This window comes from Vicugna pacos, chromosome 10 (assembly GCF_048564905.1).
Source record: "Vicugna pacos chromosome 10, VicPac4, whole genome shotgun sequence".
NCBI lineage: Eukaryota > Metazoa > Chordata > Mammalia > Artiodactyla > Camelidae > Vicugna > Vicugna pacos.
Window position 1 is genome coordinate 30,234,242 of NC_132996.1, and position 24,490 is coordinate 30,258,731.

At 36.2% G+C, this 24,490-nt stretch overlaps 1 protein-coding gene, 1 long non-coding RNA gene and 1 pseudogene across 2 annotated transcripts in view; 2 read left to right on the forward strand and 1 right to left on the reverse strand.

The window, feature by feature from the left end:
- Positions 1–24,490, reverse strand: part of LOC140698699 (uncharacterized) — a 164,601-nt gene that overhangs the window by 66,782 nt on the left and 73,329 nt on the right. The window lies entirely within an intron of this gene.
- Positions 6,517–7,442, forward strand: LOC102536415 (olfactory receptor 52E8-like; annotated as a pseudogene).
- On the forward strand, positions 17,448–18,380 carry LOC102530793 (olfactory receptor 52E4). Its single transcript, XM_006219823.2, has one exon. The coding sequence runs from the start codon at positions 17,448–17,450 to the stop codon at positions 18,378–18,380; it is 933 nt and encodes a 310-aa protein (XP_006219885.1).

Genomic DNA, 24,490 nt, shown 5'->3' on the forward strand with positions numbered 1-24,490 from the left:
GTGGAGAGGTACTCTTCACAATTTAGTCCATCAAACATTTAAGGGGTCCTCTACCAGCCTTGATTAGGAAATTTGAATACAAGTTTGAATACAATTGGTCACAGACTCTCGAGACCACTGAGTGGAAAGGGAGATAAAACTCCAAAGATGAAATTTGAAAATTGTATTGCAAGTGCTATGTTAGAAGTACGCACAGAATGTTATAGGTGTAGAAATGGGTCAAGAAAAATTGTATGGAGGAGGTTAGGCTTATGCTAAGACTCACGGAACAATTCTTCATGCAAAGAAGGAACTACGTTTTATTGCAAATGGAGTGAAGAGCAAGGATAAAGTGAAAATAAATGCACAGTGGCCAGCCAGAACATAAAAAAGAAATCTCTTATTCTCTCAATGACCTGATCCAGAAATCCAGTAGATAATGACCAAACTCAATTGTCTGATGGCCTAGTCTCTCTTAAGGGCTCCATACAGCAGAAACTTAGAAAATAAACATGGTTTCATCCCATGAAAATCAACTTCATTTATTCTGTGGATTTTCTAGGCAGGTTTGAAAGTTCCTTCCTCTCTGAGTCAACATCATTTCCATCTGTAAACACTTATCAAAGCCAATCATTTAATCATTTTATAATGTATACTGACCTATTATTTCAGCACGTATTCATATATTTTTCAGTCTCTGCTGGGTTCAGAAATAAGACTGGTCCCAGCCTCTCATTTGACCTTCTAACTTCAATGTGCTACATGAGATTTTACTCAGCTCTCCAGCAGTCATTACTTCAAGGTGGCATTTGCTCTCTCCACCATATCCCACCAACAGCCACCACCCTCCAAATATCCATGCTCCCACTTCCTGGAACAGAGGAACATAAGGAGAATGTATACCATCTTCCTCATCCTGTCCTAATTTTGCAGCCTCATGGCCATCCTGCTGTTCCCTTTCTCAGAGGCTTCATCCCCTCCAGCCCTAAGTCTTATTTTCACAGAAGTCTGTTCATCAGAGCCATGCTTCGTGATTCATTTATTAACAAATTCATTAACTCAAAAGCAGTTCTAGAAAGCTAGTTCTTGCCTCTTGCTATTCACATTTGTGCACCTGTACACAAGGTCAGAAACAGAAGTAAAACTGATACAGGACATATTAGTGCGTCTCCTTCCATACCAGCTTTCACCCTGTAGTTCTGCATGTGAGATTCTGCACAATCATAGGTACGAGAACATGTAGATAAAAGTGCAGCATCGGCGGGTTATGAGTGTCCACTCTCACTTCATCTTGTTTTATTACTTTCATTTTTCCTCCAACTCTCCATACTCTCTGGCATAAGTGATTTCTTTCCCCATTCCTCTTGCTATTTTTACAGCCTAACCATGATATAACTTACCTTAGTCTCTGAGTCTCTAGTAAACATCCCGTGTTATCTTCTTGGGGCATGCTATTTATTATGCTGAGTGGAAGGTATTTATATTTTTTCTTATAAACTTACTTCCCCTGGGATGGGGCCTAATAGTATCTTGGGGACTTTGGTGTAGTTAATAGACTCCAGAGAATTATTTATTATTTATTATTGTTGTTGTTGTTGTTATTATTATTATTGAAATATAGTTGACATACAATATTATGTTACTTTCAGGTGTACCACATAGTGATTTGAAATTTGCATGCATTATGAAATGACCACCATTTCATATAAGTCTAGTAACCATCTGTTCTCACACAAAGTTAATACAATATTATTGACCATATTGCTTATGCTGTTTATTACATTCCCATGGCTTATTTTATAACTGGCAGTTTGTACTTCTTAATCCCCTTCACCTATTTCACCCCTGGAACCTCTTTCTCCTCTGGCAACCACCAATTTGTTCTCTGTATTTATGAGTCTGTTTTCATTTTGTTTTGTTTGTTTGCTTTGTTTTTTAGATTCCACACATAAGGAAATCATACAGTATTTGTCTTTCTCTGTCTGACTTATTTCACTTAACATAATATCCAATAGATCCATCCATGTTGTTGCAAATGGTAAGACTTCATTTTTATCACTGAGTAACATTCCACTATGTATATGTACCACATCTCCTTTATTCATTCATCTAATGATGGACACTTAGATGGCTTCAATATCTTAGCTGTTGTAAATAATACTGCAATGAAAATAGAGGTGCATATGTATTTTCAAATTAATGTTTTTGTTTCCTTCAGGGAAATACTCAGAAGTGAAATTAGTAGCTCATATGGCATTTCCATTTTTAATTTTTCAAGGAACCTCAACCTTCATACTGTCTTCCACAGTGGCTGCATCAATTTACATTCCACCAACAGTATACAAGTTTCCCTTTTCTCCACATCCTCGCCAACCCTTGTTATTTGTAGTATTTTTGATGATAGCCATTCTGAAGGTGTGAGGTGATATCTCATTGTGGTTTTGATTTTCATTTCTCTAATAATTAATGATGTTGAGCATCTTTTCATATGCCTGTTGGCCATCTATATGTCTTTTTTGGAAAAATGTCTATGAAGTCTTCTGCCCATTTTTTAATCGAATTGTTTGTTTTTTGATATTGAGTTGCACGAGCTGTTTATATATTTTGGATATTAACCCCTTATCAGTCCTATCATTTGCAAGGATTTTCTCCCATTCAGTAGATTGTCTTTTTGCTTTGTTTCCTTTGCTGTGCAGAAGATTTTAGGTTTAGTTAGGCCCCGTTTGTTTATTTTTGCATCTGTTACCTTTGCCTTAGGAGACAGAGCCAAAAAAATATTGGTATGATTTATGTCAAAGAGCATCCTGGAGTGTTCTTAGAGGGTATTATGCTTACTGAAATGAGTCAAACAGAGAAAGACAAATACTGTTCTACACATTGTGTAGAATTTAAAAAATAAAACAAACTAGTGAATACAACAAAAAAAGAAACAGACTCACAGCTATGGAAAACAAACTAGCATTTACCAGTGGGGAAAGAAGGGGTATAAATAGGGGGAGGGGATTAAGAGGTACAAACTACTATGTATAAAAAAATAAACTACAAAGATATATTGTACAACGTGAAATACAATGAATATTTTATAATAACTATAAATGGAGTATAATCCATAAAATTTTTGAATTACTATGTTGTACACTTAAAATATATTTTGTAAATAACTATATCTCAATTTAAAAAAGAATTAAGCATAGAATTACCATAGGACCCCAAAATTCCACTTCTTGATACATACTGCAAAGAATTGGAAACAGGTGTTCAAACAAATCTTACATGGGAATGTTTGTAGCAGCACAATTGTCAATAGAAGAACTATGGAAACAACCCAAAGGTCTATCAACTGATGAGTATATAAACAAAAATGGTTTAATCCATACAATAGATATAAAAAAGAAATGAAATACTGACATACACTGCAACATGGATCTAATTTTAAAACATTATGCTAAGTGAAAAAGCTAGGCACAAAAGTTCTCATATATCTGACTCCATTTATATGAAATACATAGAATTAATTCCTAGAGAAAATTCATAGAGGCAGAAAGCAGGTTAGTGGTTTCCAAGAGCAGGAGAAAAGAAAGAATGTGGAGTGATTGCTTGGTGAGTACAAATTTCCTTTTGGAATGATAAAAATGTTATGAAGCTAGATAGTAGTGATAGTTGTACAATACTGTAAATGTACTAAGTGCCACTGAATTGCAAACTTAAAAATGGTCAAAATGGTAAATTTTGATATTATGTGTATTTCACCATTATAAAAAAAAAATTGTTGGTTACACAGATGCCCAATAGAGCCCAATGGATTAGTCCCAGCATTCCAAAAACTAAAAGAGAGAAAGATAAGAAGTAAGGAAGAAAAAATGATTAAATATGAACTGTCATTAACATTATGTGAAATCACAAGAATTGACAACTGACCAACTAGCAAGCAGCAAGGTTCACTGAGATTCCCTTAGAGCTTCACTTTCGCTTGTGCGGTGACCAAAGGGAATTCCCATTCATTTTAATTTGAATGCCTCAGACTGTCTGGCATCTGGAGATTTCATTACACATCTCCCTCAATATATACACACAAAGACATCTGTTAACATCCCAAGGTATATTGAGGCTCTGATCTAAAAATTTAAATAAATAACTGGATTCTCAGTTGCTACATGATTCCTAGACAGCAGGCAGAGAACTTGGTAAGTGCTTGTGCTCAGGCTGTGCAATGTGTGCCTAAGATTGGAATTTGGATTCATAGATACTGAGTTAAGACCTAGAGTACTGGGGTAAAGAATAAAGTGGCACAGATCAGTGGTCTGGGGAGAGGTAGGAGGAGTATTAAGATGGGAAGAAGTTGTAGAGAAAGTACTTACTGGGCACCTATAATATTTCAGGCATACACAACCTCATTTATCCCATCCAATAATAATAGGAGGTAGACAGCACTCCACTTATTTCTAGATAAAACTGAAACAGAACACGATGTAACTTATGTTAGGTCACAAGGCCAGTAAGAACAGATTCAAGACTCCATTCCATGTCACGATGCCATTAATATTAAATATTTTATGGTTTATTTTTTTCTTTTTCTACACATACTGCCATGATAGTGAGTGAGACACAAAGTGAACAAAACAAAAGCTGTAGTAGGTAAATGAGAATAGAGTAATGAACTTGAACTCCCCTATGCTTATACTGACTGAACACCTACCCTGATGTAAAAAAGAATACAACATGGTGATCAGCTTGGTTTTTCTCCATGCTTTATATTTCAAAAGGATTAAACTGAATTCAAACTTGATTATTTGGAGATATGAATTAATCATTGATGCCATGTCCCAGGATAAGGCATGAAATGAGAAGCACAGCTGCAGAAATACTAAAAAAAACAACAACAACAAAAAAACAAAACCACAAAAACAAAAACAAAAAACTTTGTAACTAAAGAAGTAGATGCATAGTAAAGAATTTGGCCTTGCCCAGAGAGAGGTTTGGCCTTTGCTCTTGGCTTCTAGGAAGTAATCAATGTCATATCTGATAGGAGTGTCTTTGTTTAAGGTGAGGATTGGCCAAACTAGATCTTAGAGTTGGATCTGGCCTTGCCATAAAGACCAACAATGTAACTTAGGGTGGGAGCTTTGTGTCATGCGGCACCCATCAACCTGGAGATTGAATCTATCAATCAATCAACTATAGGTAATGAAGACAGTAAAAACTCTGGACGTTGAGGTCAGGCAAGCGTCTTTGATTAGCAGTCTGAATCCATGCATATTGTCACACTTTAATGTCAGCAGGGTACTTCATCCTGACTCCATGTGAGAGTACAATGAATGCTTCACATTTGGAAACCTCACACTGTACCCTAAGTCTTTCTTTCTTTTCTGATTTTGATCTTTCCCTATAATAAACTATACCCATGAGTATAATGGCTTTCAGTGAGTTCTGTGGTTTTTCTAGTGAATTACTAAACCCCAGTGTAGTTTGGGAAAACCCCTGAACTTGCAATTGAGGTCAGAAATGAGGATAGTCTTAGAAACTGTGCCTTAAATTTTGCAGTTATTTAGATCAGATCAATGTCACATTTCTCTCAACAGTTACAGAAGTCAACAAGTTCTTGAAAAAGAACTTATGGAGAGGAAACCACAGACTATCATACCCCCTTGACAACTTATCTTAAATTCCTACTTAAAGATACCTTAATTTTAACTACTGGGCCCCTAGAATTATGTGAATCTGCTTCTAGACTTAATTCTATTCCACTGTCTCTTTTTGTGCCTTTTTATTTTATTTTTTTGCCAGTAACAAACAGTGTCATATCATCATAGCCTTATAGACAATCTCAATATCTGATAGCATAAATATTTCAGATCCATGCCTCTTTGTGGTAGTTTTGGCTATACCAAGCCCTTTCATTCATCCTCATCCCCTATTTTTTTTCTCCCTCCTTTCACTACCTCTTTTAACAGGTTTGCAAACACGGGTCCAGTTCAGTATCCCTGAGCCTAGTTGCAAACTAATTTCAAATCTTGATTCTGATGCTTATTCGTTTTGGAAGCAATGGGGAGTTACTTAACATATCAAAACCTTTTTCTTACATAAGCCAGATACAAGCAGAACTTGTGCCATAGAATTGTAGGGAGAATGAAATGAGATAATATATACAAATAATGGTAAAAACGAAAAACAGTAGGAATCAAATTAATGATAGCTATTATTATTGTGGCAGTTATTATTATTATAAATTTAATTATTTCCCAGTAGTATTTATTTTTTGAGGAAGAGGAGTGTTAGTGCATTTATTTACTTTGAATCCATAATTTAAAGAAAGACACAGTGTTAGCTTCTAACTGGCACCTCAGCTCTCAACTTATGGAGCTGAAAAAGGAAAAAGAACCAAAGGTCTTTAGAGAAACTTATTCCTAATGGCAGTCCTTTGTGTCGGGATTTTTTTTATTTTTGATTTCTGTAGATGTCAATTAACTGTGGATAAGCTGTCCAATAGTGACCAGCAACAATTTTTTAAAAACCATGTCAGCATCAGCTTGCAGAAGAATGTCTTCTCCCAATCTCACCGAGTCCCGTCCATCTTCATTCCTGTTGCTGGGAATTCCAGGGTTGGAAGTTGCACAAATCTGGTTTGGCTTGCCCTTCTGTGTGGTGAATCTGACTGCTCTTGTTGGAAATGTTATCATTCTGTTTGTTATCTGACTGATCATAGCCTTCATCAACCCATGTTCTACTTCCTGGCCATGCTGTCAGTGATTGACCTGAGTCTTTCTACAGCTACCATCCCCAAGATGCTGGGTATCTTCTGGTTCAGCCTTCAGGAGCTGTGCTTTGGGTGCTGTATTGCTCAAGTCTTTTTTATCCACTTTTTTACGGTCATGGAGGGCATTGCACTTCTTGCCATGGGTTTTGATCGCTATGTGGCGATTTGCAACCCCCTCAGGTACAGCATGATCCTCACCAACAGAGTCATTGGTGTGATTGCTGTGGTGGTAGTTCTAAGAAGCTTAAGCATGATTGTTCCCATCATTTTTCTCCTCCTGCGGCTGCCTCATACCTATTGTGAGCACATGGGAGTGGCATGCCTGGCTTGTGCCAGCATTAGTGCCAATGTCTACTATGGTCTTGGGAATATTTCTATCTTGTTTCTGGATGTGCTTCTAATCATTATCTCCTATGCTAGGATCTTATATGCCATCTTTCACCTCCCTTCCCAAGATGCCCACCTAAAGGCTCTAAATACCTGTAGTTCTCATATCTGTGTTATCTTAGCCTCCTTTGGCCCAGCTCTCTTCTCCTTCTTCACCCATCGTTTTGGTCATAGCATCCCCCAGTATATCCATATCCTTCTGGCTAATTTTTATGTAGTCATCCCCACTGCCCTCAACCCAGTCATTTATGGGATCAGGACCAAACAGATCCAGGAGTGGGTACAGAGTATCTTTGTTAAAAAAAGATTGAATGAGAGGTAATTTATTCATGTTATGAAGGTATAAAGTCTTAGAAGACTGAAATGTGTAATAAAATTAATAAAGAAATTTGTTTCACCAAAATTAATTGTCAATTATTTATATATAAATTATATATAATATATGTTCATCAAAAAGAAGTATTGGCTGTAATTGTTGGAGGTACGTGTGTTTGTGTGTGTCCAAATGTGCACCTGCAGTAATATTCATTATTGACCTCTGGCATACAATAGGCCATACAAGAGTAAATTTCAAAGAAGAGAGCTTTTATTCACTGAAGAAAGAACTTTCTGTTAAAATTTTATGGTGTTCTAGATCTCTTCCAGGTAGTGATAAGATTTCTTTCAAAGAGATATTCAACTAGATATCACATGGCCAATGAGAAGTATTAAGCGCAAAAAATAATCAAGTACTGCCCAAAAATAAATAGTAAAATGTTTACTAAAGTATATGCAAGCAAAGGATAAGGATTAGACCAGGTCTTTTATGTTTTTTTCCCCTTTCTATGCTCTCAATTTTCTGATTCTATGAAGTTCTTCTTAAGCCCTAAGCCCCTACCATACAATCTCATTTGTGAACTGGTAAATTTAACACTATGTCATTTGGGATTGCCCTTTCTTCTCAGAGTTTAACAATGCCTGTGGAATGAATGAAAATTATTATTATAGGAAATATTTTTAACAATTAATAAAGCAATTTAGTTAAAAACACAGAGATAATAAAAAGATACGATGTTTCTTAGCAATTGAGTCATATTTTGGAAAGATGAAAAAGATGTCCTAGTAGCCTGAAGTTTATTAATTTAAAAATTGAATCATTTTGAAGTCTGTAAACAGGCAAGTAAATGATTATGTGGGATTTTAGAAAGTCTTATCTCAGTTAGCATTTGAGAAGGATAGAAGGGAGATAATTAGTGAAACACAAAGTTAGTTGCAAATGATTTTGTAATTCAAGAACGGTAATATAGATAGCTATAATGCAAATAAAAGGGGAGATAATCAGTCATGAGCTACAAGAGACATGGCATACAATTTAGCCATACAGTAGCAAGAGATAGCAAAGATTAATACTTATTTATTTTGTTTATTGTTCTTTAACTGGATGACTTTGGGCATTGACATACTTAAGAAGAAAAAAGAAAATTATTCATAAACTTCAAAAATGCAAACACAGGAAAGGGGGTGGAAACAGAAATTGGATTGTAAAGAAACAAAATTTGGAATGTGAAAAAGTGATTATAACAAGGATATATAAAATGGATAAAGTAGGTATAAACAATGTATTCAAGGTTTTCAAAAATGACAACAGAAAAGAAACAATGGCAATTTAAAATTTTTAAAAATTTAAAGGATGAATGACCTAAGTAGAATATTCTTTAAAGTCAAATCTGAATTTGAAAGTTACCATAGCAATCAGTTCACCCAATCCCATGACATTTCTAATTAATTTAATATACAAAATCAAAATTTTTAAAATATATTATTAATGATGATCATTTAATCTCAGTGAGAAGAGTTAATATTGAGGCAACAGTAGAAAAAAATAGTAATAACTAATATGTCCACAAGTTTTTATAATCATTAATTAATTGTCACATGTATTATCTATTTTTATATTCTTTATCCCTTAGAGTAATAAGGGGCCAAACATCCACTTAATTTAGCCATTTTATGACTAAATATTTGTTGTAAAATTCTGCCTTAATTTCTGTGTCAAGATATTTTAAGCACAAATATTTATTTTCTGCTCTCTTTCAAAACCATGTTGAAATTAACGATAAACTAAAAATAAAATGACAAATATATAACATTATTGGAAAATAGAATATGTCATCAACAGATCAGATACTTTCAAAAAAAAATCAAGAAAAGATAAGGAAGTTGGATGGAAAATTAGATTACATAAACAGCAGCCTAAAATAAATTAAATACAGGCTCTCTAGAAAAATTTTTTTTCAAACAAGCACAAAATTATTTCCAAATTCAAGGCCAACAAGTACAGTGAGCAGAGCAGAACATGAGACAATCATCGGGCTCCTACATGTACGCCTATATTCATAGAATAAATGTGCCAATAATACTTCCCCACATTTTGTACACAGAGATTCACATGAGACTGATTGCTACTTTACTCCAAATAAAACATGAGACATACCCTTAAATAAAGGAGGTATTATACAAACAAAAGGGGAGTACATTGACAAGACTGGTAAAGTCATAATGAATAACAGATCAGAATCCATAACAAAAGGAAGAAAATTAAAGAGAATCCTCTCCCAGAGTACAGACATATTTTATTTTATTGCTCTTTGCTTTATTGTGCTTTGCAGATACTGCATTTTTTTAATTGAAGATTTGTGGCAATTCTGAACAAAGCAAGTCTATAAGTGCCATTTTTCCAACAGCATTTGCTCACTTCATGTCTATGTGTCACATTTTGGTAATTCCTGCAATATTTCAAACATATTATTATTATATTTGTTACGGTTATCTGGGATCAGTGATCTGTGATGTTACTACTATAATTGCTTTGGCATTTTTTAGCTACAAATCACTTTTTAATTAAGGTATGTACATTGATATTTTAGATATGATGCTATTGCACACTTAATAGTATAGTGTAAAAATAATTTTTATATGCCCTCAGAAATCAAAAAGTTTGTGTGACTCATTTTATTGCAATATTCATTTTATTGTGATGGTCTGGATCCAAATCCCCAATATCTCCCAGGTGTCCCTATATACTAAATTAAAGTATCCTCCTTTACAAATAATGCTTCCTTCATTTTGGAATTTGGAGTTCCCAAAATATCATAGTATTCCCAAATTTTTGCACATGCTAAGGCAATGGTTGCTTGCTGAAAGTCCTGGTACACATAGCAGCAATAACAGACTGCCCTCTCACTCCTGGGAGAGTCATGGTGTGATTTACATAGAAACATATTAAATTATTGAAATGCAAGTAGTTTACCGGCAAAAATTGCCATTCCAGATCAGTAAAGAGCTCTGAAAATATACCACCATATTTTAAAACAATAAAATAACAGTAATATAATGGACTTTGTTTGGAAGTGATTTTATTATCTGTGAGATATAAACAAAACAGTTGTAACCAAAATACTATAAAAAGACAGAAGCAGACACTAGAACATAAAAGTAAACGGGCATAGACAATTGATCCAGAAAATCTAATATCTATATAATAGTTTTAGAAAGTGAAATAAAAATAAAGAAGGGGAAATAATAAAGTTTTCAGAGCTGAAAATTATTCAAGACTTAAGAGAGTTTCTATTAGGCCAAGGGAGACTTAGATACTATTTGGTGAAAGTTGTAAACACAATGGATAAAGAGAAAATCTTAAAACATTCCCCAGGGGGAAAAAATGACAAGAAAAAGAGAAGGAAAGTTCAACTGAAACAAGTAGAAAAAAATAACACAAATAAAAGAAAAATATCACCTGACTGATATCAGAATCTCAAATGCAAACGTGGATACTAAGAAAAAATCTTAATGTCCTGATGGAAAATAATTTTGCACTTAGAAGTCAGTGCTCATTTAACACATTATACATATTCAAGGGCAAAATAAAGACATTTTCAAAAACATAACTAAGATTTTAATTGAAACTTTTTTCAAAGGGGAAACTTTTAAAAAATATACTGCAGCAATTTTTAAAGGAAACATTAAAAAATAGTATTTTGTGGTATAAAACCCATAATTAGTGTGCAAAGGAAATCAACAAAAGCTATAGTTTAGTCAAATAATTATTGATAACTTGATTATGATAACATAAATTTTAAGACAGAATATTTGGTGGATTTTTACTTTCAGTAATGATAAGGTAGGTGTTTCCAATTAATGTTTTTCCAAGGGGGAAAAAAACTAGGAAAAAATGGACAAAATATTTAAAACACATGTTTTAAGGCATTGGATTACTAACAAATTAGCAAAGATAAGTGGGTCAGGATTTCAGAAAATCTGAAAAAGCTAAAAGAGATAAAGCTTGCCTTCAGTGGCTTTTTTCCTCAGCATGTTTTTTGCATTTTTTTAATTTAGAAAAGCTCTCAGAAAGGCTAGTAATATGAAGAGAGCTTTAGCAGTATTTATGGCATTGGGTAGGATTGAGCATTGGAGCTCAGAATTTACCAAGGAATAGCAGAAACAGACCACCAAAGGAATGCCGAGAGTAAAGGTAAATCAGAAATAAACCAGTCATCACAAAGTATGTGGTCTGTCTTAGAATTAGCTCAATTTCTAATTAAAATGAGGTAAGGTATTCTTACTTTAACCACGTATCAGAACTAAAGTGAAACTCTTCATGGTGAGGCCAACAATATTGATGGCCTAAAGTACCCTGACAAGGTGTCCTTCATAAAGCCCAGCCTTCAAGAAAAATAAATAAATAACCACATATAAAATAAGCAAAATTTAACAAAACAAAGAATCAAACAAAAAAAGTATTCAAAAGAGAGTCAGATAGTTGGACTGCAAAATAACTATAATTATTATACAAAACAAACAGCATGAGAAGATGAAGAATTTCAGGAATCAGTACAAGATAATGAAAGACAAAAAAAAAAAAAAACCTTTTCCCTGAGGAACAAGGGGTCTGTGCCCACATTAAGCACCCCAACCCTTGAGTTCAGCACTGTGGAGATGAGTCCTCAAGATATCTGGCTTTGAAAACAAATCGATATTATGTCCAGGAGAACCACAGAACTGTAGGAAACAAAACACCTGCTCTTAAAGGGCTTGCACACAGATTTACCTCAGTACCTGGACCAAAAGTAGCAGTCTGAAAAGCACCTAGACCATGTGTGAAGAAGACCCACTTACTAATCTTAAAGCATCTGCCAGAGAGGCAGGAATCTGCTGGGAATGTCTCTGGGGTCAGGGGTCATGGTGCGCACCATTTTTGCCATTTGCTTGCTAGTGCCAGCACTGGTGGGTGCCATTATGGAAGTCTCCTTCTAACTTGATAGTATCAGCCAGTGTGCCTGCCCCAGACCCTGCACAGCAGCCATTCAACAAGCCAGCTGGGGGAGGGCCCTGCCCCACTAAACCACAGCTACATCAAAACACAGAAAGCACCCTGCTGTGACCCACACCCAGAGCCAAAGGGCACATGTAGTCACACAGGGAACATCCCGTGAATGTCTGGCTCTGTTGGCCAAGCCAGGTTGCACTCTTGGGTCCCAAGGCCACTCTGTCAAGACTGGGAGAGGTAGCTGTTTCACCTAACACATAGAAACAAACACAAAGGGGTAAAATGAGGATACAGAGGAATATGTTCCAAATGAAAAAACAAGACAAAAAGACTCCTAAGTCCCTTAAGGTATCTTCATTTTTTAAAAATTACTTTTCCTTTTTGCTGCTCTAAGTGAGTTCCAGTGTTTCGTCTTCCTGCTCTCGATCTGTTCTTCTGTTTCATCTAGTCTGCAGTTGAACCTCACTAGTGTATTTCCTAGTCTAGTTATTTATTCTGCTATGTGACTTTTATCTGGTATTTTCTTATGTTTTCCATATCTTTGTTAAAGATCTCACTGTATTTATTCATTTAGCTCCCAAGTTCAGTAAGCATGTTTATGAGCCTTATTTTGAACTCTTTTTTCTGGTCAATTACTTATCTCCTTTTTAAAAAGTGAGGATACCTTAAAGGACCTAGGGACAACATTAAGAAGAATAACTTTTGCAGAAGGAGAAGAGAGAAGAGAAAAGGAGAAGAGAGAAACAGTTCTATCACTAGCTACTTCTGCTAAGGGTCCCAGGAAGAGCCAAACCCATCTATGCTCTCTGTAATAGACAAGCCAGTCTCAGACTTAATCATGACCCTGAAGCGGTCCCATGACCTGATTCTATCCCAATCTACCAAAGATCAGATGCAATTCTGCCCAAATAGACACCAGCCTAGTGACCCAATGGGAGGACTTTCAGGGACCCAGTGGAAGTCATATCCATTTGCAACCCTGGTAACAGTCCTGTCAACTGCAGACCTGACTATTGACCAGGTAACAGCCATAAGACCCAGCTCCAGTTCTACTCAACCATGATCTCAGTGGTAGTCCCATAAGTCCACGGTCCTGGCAGAACAAGAATGCTACTTGCCAAAACCAGTCTAAACCTTGGAAGGTATGTCTGTTCTTTGAAATGCACATACCAACTCAAGGCTACATAAATCACAAAGAATCAGACACAACACTAACAAAGGCAAATAATAAAACTCCAATAACTGTTCCTAAACAAACTGAGATCTACAAACTGTTTAACAAAAAAAAAGCAAAATAATGATCATAAAGAAGCTCAATACACTACAAGAGAAATCATACACCCTCATGTAATCAGGAAAACAATACATAAGCAAAATGAAAAGTCTAACAAAGAAATAGATACTATAAGAAATGAACTAAACAGAAGTACTGGAGCTGAAGAATATAATGACTGAAGTGAAAAATTCAAGGAATTTTTTTAAATGTGGTTTATATGTACAATGGAATGTTATGCAGCCTTAAAAAAGCAGGAAATTCTGCCATTGCAACAACATGGATAAAACTGAAGACATTATGCTAAATGAAATAAGCCAATCACATAGACAAATATCGCATGATTTTGGTTTTATGTGAGATCTTTTTTTCTTTTTAAAGCTAAACTTATAGTAACAGAGAGTAGAGCAATGGTTACCACATGCTGGGGCATGGGAGAAAAGGGGCTCTAAAAAAATAAAAAGTGAATGGTAGTTGTCAGGAAATGGGGGTAGCGGGTCACTGGGAGTTATTGTTTAACGGGTACAGAGTTTGTTTTACCAAAGTGAAAATTTTCTGGATATGGATAGTGTTTATGGTTGTTCAACAACATGAATGTACTTAGTACTACTGAACCATACTTCAAAATGGTTAAGACAGTAAATTTTATGTAACATGTATTCTATCACAATAAAATATTAGGAAAAATGGGAAAGGTAGTAGACACTAAGCCAAAGGGAAAAAAAATGTACATGTTATAATAGCAGCACAAACTGATATAGGAGACATAGAGATCACATTTGTTTTGTAAAGAAAACTATCATAGAAGACATGGTAAATGGGGGAGAGCTGAAAAAAGTAGAAATGAATGGTTTCATAAGAAGGACTCTGAATCACCAAAAACAGTGCAATGTGAAGGGTCATGGAGTAGAATTAAAATTTAAAGTATTGATTAGTTATTGACTGAAGGACTTGGCAACAATGGGTGTTTGTGCTTTATTATATAAAGTCTATAGAATACAATGAAGAGATGGAAGTCAGAGGAAGGAATTTTATTTAACAAGAGATTGGACAGAGTCAGACTTGATTTGGGAAGGTAAATGTTGATACAGTGGTAAGGATGGATACCATGAGAAAGTAATGGGAGAATAGGGTGTAAGCTTCTTGTTGATCAAAAAGAGAAGTAATGAAAACAAGAACATAGTAGATATAACCAGAATCTCTTTTGGACCACAGACAACATTATCACCACTATCATAATAACTCAAAATTGTCTGAACTTAGAAGATAAAAAATAAAAACTTATTGTCTAATGTATTCAATTTTCCCTCAGTATTTTTCTCTCTGCACTCAGGAAAGCCATGTCCTATGATATGTCCTGGTACTCTCAGGTCAACTTCAAAATCATGCAGGAGAGAAGACTATGAAAAATTAGACTTTGAGGTCTAATTGGATTCTGTTTTCTCAGGAGGGAGATTGTGGAGTTTCTTTCACCCTCTTCCCAAAGAGCTGAAACACAGGAAAACCCCTCTCCAAATATTTATCTGTTTTCCACTAGTTATGATCTGGGAAGAAGAGTCTTACTGGGTTGGAAGAAAGTTGATACTATTATCTATAGGTATGAACACTGCCAAAAAACAGAGTTGGTGCCACAGACTATAGTGTGTCTGTTTCAAGGATCTTCTTCATCTTAAGAAGCCACATTTGTAACAATGCCATACTGCATCAGGAAGCACATATTTATATTAAAAACAGTAGAAGAGTTGCTAAGGATAGTTAAGTTAAGAAGTCACACTTTGAAGACTTAATGGTCTAAAATAAACCTAAATACTTTCAAGCCTTCTGAAGGGAGCAAAGTCAATATTATCTCCTATATATTAAAAGACTCCTCTCATTCTTTAATATTTTCCTTCCTAGTAGCTCATGAGACATCCTCTCCCTTGAGCTAAGGAGGTATATCTGATGTGGTGATGTTTCTCTGAAGATGTAGTAGAGACGAACAGAGTTAGATGGATTTAATGACTCATGACCCCATATTTATGCCCAGAGGACTTTGAAGGCTAAGCTCAGGGATTCTGGGATATGCCTAGACTTAGAGAAGCCCTCACTCACTATAAAGTTTTCTTCCATGTGACAGGACAGACTTGTGTTCCAGGGGCTTGAAGGGGCTCCAATCACCATCTTTAGCACCAAGGCTTATACTGTGATATTGTTCAAAGTTAGGGCTGGGAGAGAAAATATTAGAAAGGTAAGGATACATGGACAGAGGAAATGAGATACTACAGAGAGGAGGAAAAGAGGTAAATGAGGAGAGAAGGGGTAAGTAGCCTCCACTTTGCTGAAAAGTTATCCAAAGTACTATTCTCCATTCTATCCACAAAAGAACACAACAGAGGATATGGGATTGGAGCAGACAACTGCAGGTGAGAAAACAGTGATATGTCAATGAGTGACATGCAGAATTTCTTTCTCTCTCTCACACACACACACACACTCTCTCACACACACATGCAAATACTTAAAACATTCACATTTACAAATTATGGCTCTGTTCAACAGCTAAATTCTTAAAAACTGGGAACCATATCTTCATATGGCAATGTTAGGGATATTAAAAGGCATATCCCCTGGTTCTTTGCCCCCAGTAGCAGCATTTCTGTTGGTAGAGAATAGATAGATAAATAAAGGCATGTTATGTTAGATGCTGCAAAACTGTACAATATCCTAGAGGACACCAAAAGTTAACAGAAAAAAAATTTTCTTCTTTATTACTTTAAGGGATCAGGGAAGATTCATTTACTACACTTTAATTTTAGCACCACTTAAAATTGCTAGATATTTCATCTATTTCTACCTGAAGCTAGGCATCATTTCAGGATAGGGGTGTAATTTTGCATGTTAATTAGTAATCATAAGTTGTAAGGATGATGAACATGATTTAGCTGATAAGCAAAAGGCAATTTACTGTAAGAACATCAGGGGAATCACAGAATACACAGGAGCCTGGAGGTATGGGATTGGAAACCATGCCTTTCCATAAGATTAGCAAGCCTCAAAAATAGCAATGGTGTTTTAGTAATAATAGAATAAAGAAAATTCTGAGACTATCTGTTTAAGTTCCCTTTTACCTGGTGACTGCACCAGATCCATGAGGCAAATCCCTACATTTATTTCAAAACACAAACAGTGGTATAAATCAGCAGTTCTCATTTTGACTTAGGACTCTTTAACACCAGAGCACACTTTGAGAACCACTGGGCATTGTAAATTTCAAAAATTAACTAAAAGAGCCACTTGGAAAAGGGATGGAAGGGAATGAGATAAAGTGTAAGTATATACTCCTTTGTGAAAATTGACAGTTCTTCAAAGATCTCACATTACACAAAATAAAAACCACAAACAGTATTGCTTGTGATGAATCTCAGAACAATAACTTGTGTTGAGAAAGTTGCTCAATTACTTTCTGGAAAGAGGAGACTCTCTAATGTTTCTAAATTAACTACTACCATTACCTCCAGTGTACTGATTAGAGGTCTTTCTATCTTTCTAGGACTCTGATAAGAAAGCATCTTAAAATATACACAAAATGTTATGATAAATCACAGAGAAAAAAATGTGACAATGAGTGTGTATATGTCCATGAATGACTGAAAAATTGTGCTGAACACTGGAATTTGACACAACATTGTAAAATGATTATAAATCACTAAAAAAAAAAAGACAGTTAAGATCCTACTTCTTAATAGTAATTCAATGACACCTCCAGGAGAATGTCTATGAATGACACCCAGTTCCATCCACCCTTCTTTCACCTGCTAGGAATACCAGGATTGGAAACTGTGCATATCTGGATTGCTTTTCCATTCCGTATTGTGTATCTGATTGCCCTGGTGGAGAATATCATCATTCTCTATGTGATTAGGACTGAACATCTTCTCCACCAACCCATGTTCTACTTCCTGGTCATGTTGTCTATGATTGATCTGGGCCTGTCCACCTCCACCATCCCCAAAATGCTAGGCATCTTCTGGTTCAACCTCCAAGAGATCAGCTTTGGGGGCTGCTTGGCTCAGATGTTCTTTATCCACATGTTTACAAGCATGGAGACTGTTCTACTGGTGGCCATGGCTTATGACCATTTTGTTGCCATCTGCAACCCTCTCCAGTACACTATGATCCTCACCAATAAAACCATCAGCATTTTAGCCTCGGTTGTTGTTGGAAGAAATTTAATTCTTGTGACTCCATTTGTGTTTCTCATTCTGAGCCTGCCCTTCTGTGGGCATTACATCATTCCTCATACATACTGTAAGCACACGAGTCTTGCCCGCTTGGTCTGTGCACCCATCAAGGTCAACGTTATCTATAGGCTCATGGTGATATCTAATATCATTGTAGATGTGATTCTAATTGCCTCTTCTTACGTGCTGATCCTCCAAGCTGTTTTCTGTCTTCCCTCTCAGGATGCCCGACTAAAGGCTCTCAATACTTGTGGTTCTCATGTCTGTGTCATGCTGTGCTTTTACACACCAGCCTTTTTTTCTTTCATGACACACCGCTTTGGTCGTAACATTCCCCGATATATCCACATTCTTTTCGCTAATCTATACATGGTTGTTCCACCTGCCCTTAACCCAGTCATCTGTGGAGTCAGGACCAAGCAAATCCGAGAGCAGGTTATAAAGATATTTGTACAAAAATAATAATTCTGTGAAATGACTGGGAAATACATCCACATACTACTCAAATTTTAATAATCTGAACTCTCAAGTCTTTTGTTGTGCAGATAATACTTGTCAGATTTTTCATTTTTGTTTGAAATGGTTTAGGATTAACAGATTAAGCAAAGCTATTATTTCTGCCCACTCTGCTCACCTACCCCATGTAACTGGACAAAGGAAAAGGACTAAAAGAAAATAAAGGTATACTGGAGGCAGCAGTGGTTTTGGAGTGGAATGGTAAGACCCATAAAATATATATATGCATATATTATATATTATGCATGGTATTTTATTACATAAAGTAAAAGTAAGTTTAAATAGATAAGTCTGCAGTGAAAAATAAGGCAGCTAGCTTATTGGTTGTGTTAATCAGAGTTCTGGAAAAAATATTTACAAACTCAAGCCGGAGCCCTTATGCTATGGCAAACTATAGGCACAGTGTAGGAAAACCACAAGAGACAGCAGGTATAGCAGACATGACAAATATTTACAACTCCTTGGCCTGAAGAAAAGTGGTTCCCGGAACCTCGAGACTCAGAGACATTGTGTAGAAACCTACCTGGCAGGAGTTGGGATTTATTTTGAGGGACTTGCCCAGCCCATGATGACCTTCAGGTCACCTCGCAAGGAGAGAGGATGAGCAAACCAGAAAAAATACCCTGACCTTCCTCCCTTCCCACTCACTCTCTTGCTGCTGCTTTCTATTTTCTGAACACAACCAGATGCCAAGGTGCAAAGGATGCTACCAGTGCAGGACATACGTGTGATTCCTCCAGGGTAGAGTATAGAATGGTTCTGGAGAAATAAAGAGAAGAAATCCAGCACACTGGCCCACATAAATGAAGAGCTGGAAAAAATTCTGAACAAAAACTTAAAGGCAGGTATTTTTATATATCCCCCTCTTAATTACTATTCTATATCATTTTTCTCAGGATCGTATCTGTGATATTTGATACTGTCTCTCTTTTTGTTCTCAGAGTTCCCTTTGAAGAGAGTTGAATTTCTTTTTATCCTTTAAGACAACTCACGAGTTACACAAAATAACGCTGATTTTTAAAAATCATGTTACTAATACACTTTGAAATCAAATCTACCATGTTTACCTTGCGTATTAAATTTTTTTAAAAAAAAGAAGGAATGAAATAACCATGTAATTGCCATGCATGTTCTATGTTTGTATTCCTAACTGTTCACATAAATTTTATATTACTCTTTCCCTAAGGCCCGAAGAGAGATAAAGAAAAAATTGATATGCCGGGAGTATTCTCTTACATATTTTATAAGATTCATGGGTATTGAAGAAAACAATGAGCTTTCTACATCTTTAATTAGCATTGAAATTCAAAAACATTGATATGAAAACGTATAGCCAGTTGTAACACATTTTGCAGAGAATATCATAAATGATCAAGAAGAGTCACTAAATTTTTATCCTTTACACTTTTATCATAAAATAAATCAAAACTTTTCAAAGAGAAGATGGTTATTGACTTTGGAGCTATATAAGTAAAGATATATGTAAAATATCTTGAAAAATCGCAGTTACCTGATACCTCACATGAGATCTTTTGTTATCTGCTCAAGAAAGGTAGTTGATTTGACCATTGCATACAAATGCTAAATTTTTCCAGCAAACTTTTATTGATTTAGCTTACATTTATTGAGCACCTAAATCATATGTTGTCTAACTCATAGCAGGAGCTTAGTAAATGTAGGTTGAATCAAGGAATGTTTGTTTGTCATTATGAGTATTACTGACATCTAGCGGTCAAGCTAAATGCATTTCTTAAATGAATCCTCTATAAGAACAATCTAGTGAACTAAAAAGTAACTGCAGCTGTTCTACTCAAATTTCACATTTAAAGCATCTATTTCAAATAAGTAATAAAGATAATGTCTATTTTAATAATAACTCAGATCTATCATTGAACACTGCTGTTCTACTCAAACGCATTACCTCACTTAATTCAGAGATAAGCCATGTGACTTGTGAATTGTCATTTTTCATCACCCTTGTGAATCTATGTGGGGGAACATGAGGCTCAGTAAGGTAAGAAATGCTTGCAACATCTCTCAGCTACTGCACTGCCGAAAAGAGATCTGAATATAAGTTTTCTGACTCTAAAATGTTGACTCCAGAGATAATGCCATAAATAATATAACAGCCAGTGTTTATGTATCAATTAACTCCTAATAAACAATTACTGAGCACCTTCTAGGCATTATCCTATTATTATCATTACAATAATCCTGTAAGTCAATACGATTTTTTCCCATTTCCCCAGGAGAAGGCCAAGGTTAGAATGAAAAATTAAATTGACCAAAGTCACAGAAGAGACAGACAAAAAATCACGTTCTTAATATGCATGATAAGCTGCATTCCCCTTATATAAATATATATATTTGTATTTGTGTTTTTTATTAATTAATATATCTAGTGTTAGAGGCTCTATATTCTTACAAAAATCATTTAGTGTAATTCTTAAAACAGAGCTCAGGGTTTGGAAACTTATGCAAGAATTCCGGCTCTGCCATTTATAAAATGTGCATATATTTCTGAACTGAGTTTGAGAAATTCTGTTTTTTCCTAGAGTGCTCTTTCCTCGCCTCTCCTACCTGTCTGCCAAAAGTAACTCTTCACCTGGTACCAAAGTGAGATTTAAAGCATTGGTGGGAAGACACTATGCCTCTGACTGACTAAACTCCTGGGACCTGTTCTGGGGGATACTTGCTGGATGATGCAGATTGCAGATCATCCATTACCAGAAGGTATCTCTGACCAGAAAGTATATAATTTATCCTTAGAGATATGGAAATTTTTTGTCCCATACTACAGGTCCAAGGACACAACCCACAGTAGGGAGGCCCTTCCCAGGGGGCTAGAGTTCTTATATAACTCCTTGGCCCTGGCTGTTGGGAACTCAGTCACATGCGGGTTGCAGTCTCTGGTATCCAGTTCTTTGCAAATGATTTCTCAGATGCTGGCCAGAGGTAGGTGAGTCAGTTTCTGGTTATGCTGGAAGAGGGATCACAATGACAGTAGCGAAAGTGATTGGTGGAATGATGGAGTTCCAGCAACTCAGCCAAAGTCTCTGTCGATAAGGCCACTTGAAAGCAATGCAGCCAGAAAGAGAGAAAGGAGTTGTGTTGAGAACCTGAATCTGCAGCTGCACATCAGCCACTAACACAAAAGCACACAGCGAAAACACTCACAGTGCTAAATATACAATCTGATATCAACAAGCCTGGGTTGTATATATAGATACAAACATACGAACAAAGCATGTTATATGCAAACACAAGGGGGAAAAACAATGGTAACTCTCATTAGCTGGCACAAATGAAGTCCTTCCTTTCCTGCATCCTTTTGTTTTGTCATCTCAGAAGAGAACCTCTTACACTGAGCACAGTCATCTTAGTGAGAGGTTACAGCATATCTGAAAATGGAGCGCAGAAGGGTTGAGAGAGGGGAGGCCTGGAAAGCTGGGCAAAGTGGTTATTTGATTCTGTTGCAAAGGATGGAAAGCAGTCCCTGGGAGAAGCTCACCACAGTTTCCCCAGGGAATTGAGTGTCTGAAAGGGAAAAGAGAGGTTCAGAAAGGGAGAGAAAAAAGAGCATTAGAGAGTTATAGTGAAGATACACTTTAAAAATACACATGAAAGTGCTTATTAAACCAAAGAAAATATGAAGCACACAAAAGGGGGAGATGACTGCATCACTAGGGGTCACAGTTAGGGTAATTAATGGTTGCCACACAGGCAGTGACCTAGACAGACAATAATTTCTGCCAATGAAAATAAGCTTAAATTGACCAGGAGCATTCTGAAACCATAATATATTTAAAATACCAAAGCACTTTTTAGAACATTTCCCTACAATGACTGTTTTAAAATGTCAGGGTAACTAAGTAGAAACCTTATATGAGGCCAAGAAGCAAAATACTGGCATCACCAGACTTTAAGCTCTGTGAAACCGGGGGCTTGGACTAAGTGGCATGCCCACATTTGGAGCAGTACTTGGCAGGTGATAACCACTATAACATACTTGTCAAACGAGTTAAAGGATTATCAACTGAGAACTTCCATAATATAATAGATGAAGGCAGAGGGTGGTGGTAGTATAAGTTTACAGATGATCCAAAATATAGAAGGTGGAGTCAACTAATTGGAAGTCATTATTAGAACATGTAACAATCTATAAAATGTCAGGACCTCGATACATGAACTTAATCTTTTATTGCAGGAAAAAGATGGTAAGTCCAACCAGGTGAAGTAACCCACTCTCCTGCCTACCCTAAGTCACTGGCAGGAGCAAAGAGAGGACTTCTCAAACTACATATAAGTCCTCAGTCCCTCTCCCCTAGTTCAGCACAGAGCCCTCTGCTCCCTTTGCTTACAGTATGAATCACTGCTTCTCAGTCACATTTTATTAATTATATATTGATCAGTCGTATCTTTTTCAAAAGGAAAACTATTGAGGGTCATTTGTGAAGAATGTGTTAAGGTAAAAGATTCTAGAATTTTTAATTAACTCAGTAGTTGAGAAGGGAAGAAAAGCAGATTTGATAGCTATTTCTGAAGACTAGCCTTATTAAACAGCTACAAAATTGACCTGCTCAAATCAATCTCCAACACTAGCAGTGTGGTACGAGATAACATTATCTTTGCCCTGGACATCTGCTATAAACTTCTAATTGATCTGACTGCAAATGCACTTACTGCCTTTAATACATTTTTTACAGCAACCAGAGTTATATTTTTGAAATGTAAATTGGATCATGTTACACTGCAGCTTAAAATCCTACCATTTCTCCCTTTTGTTTCTTGGATAAAGAGAAAACTTAAAATTAAGCACAAGGGTTTACATGATCTTTTCCTACCTCTGTCTCATCCCATTCACCCTGGGCTTGCTTTCTAAGCCCTAGTTCTACTGGCATTTCACCCCCTGCCCATATTTACCATGAAATTTCAAGTCACTCAGCCTTTACACCACTCGTTCCTATTAACCAGACATATTTTTTCTCTGCTCAGTATCCTCTCTACTTATTAGTGAATTCTTATCCTTCAGCTATCATATTAGTTAACACCTCTTTGGAAGGCATTCCCCGTGAACTCTGACTGGGTTAAATAGGCTCAGAGTGTACAGTAAGTCTTCCTAGCAGTACAATTGTTATTTTACGTTTATTTAAGTGATTTGATTAGTGTTGGTCTCCCTCACTAGACTACATAGTTCAGAGAACAAGACCTGGATTTGATTTTGCCAGTACCGTGACCACTAATACTGAACACCTAGAGGTTACCCAATGATATTTGTGTGTTTAAATGGAGAACTGACAGGAATTGATGAATGTCTGATTTGAAGCATAAGGGAATATAGAAAGAGGAAAGCACTGAGGATGTCTCGGAGGGTTCTTTCCTGGGGCACTGTGTATGTAACACCATCAGCTAGGAGTGAGGAACATGGTGGAGAAATGGTTTCAGAGCAGAGATGACCAACTTATACAGAGCTGGACAAATAAAATGTGCCTCAGTTATATCTGGGGGGAACACCCTATAAAGCAACCAGAAATATAGAGAGAATTGGAGAAGTCTTCTAGAAACATATTTTTTAGAATCACCAGGAAAAAATATGATATAGTCAGAGAAGTAAATGGAATCATCCTTGTGGAGCTTACTGGCTGAGTAGAGACTGTGGTAAGGACAGAATGCTACTTAAGGGAAAAATAAAGACAAAGAGTAAGCAAAGTTCAAGGAGCATGCTGAGAATTCGAAGAAAAACAGAAGGAAGAAGTGTTTTAAAGGCTGAGAGAGGGGAACACTTCATGAAGATGAGAAGGATGTTAATAAATGAGAGATTACCATTCCCTGGTTTGCATGCCACATGCAAAATCCTTACTTATTTCTGGTCTCCTGAAGACAGGAAAGATGGAGCTATGAAGATTGCAGGAGACTCAATCTAAGTTCAGAAAAAAACAAAAACAGAGCATGCAGTCTAAGGCAAGTTGTTTGGAGTGAACTAAGATTTGTAAGCCTTTCTGCAATATATCAAAATATGTGTGTGTGTATGAGTGCTTGTGTGTGTGTGTGTGTAT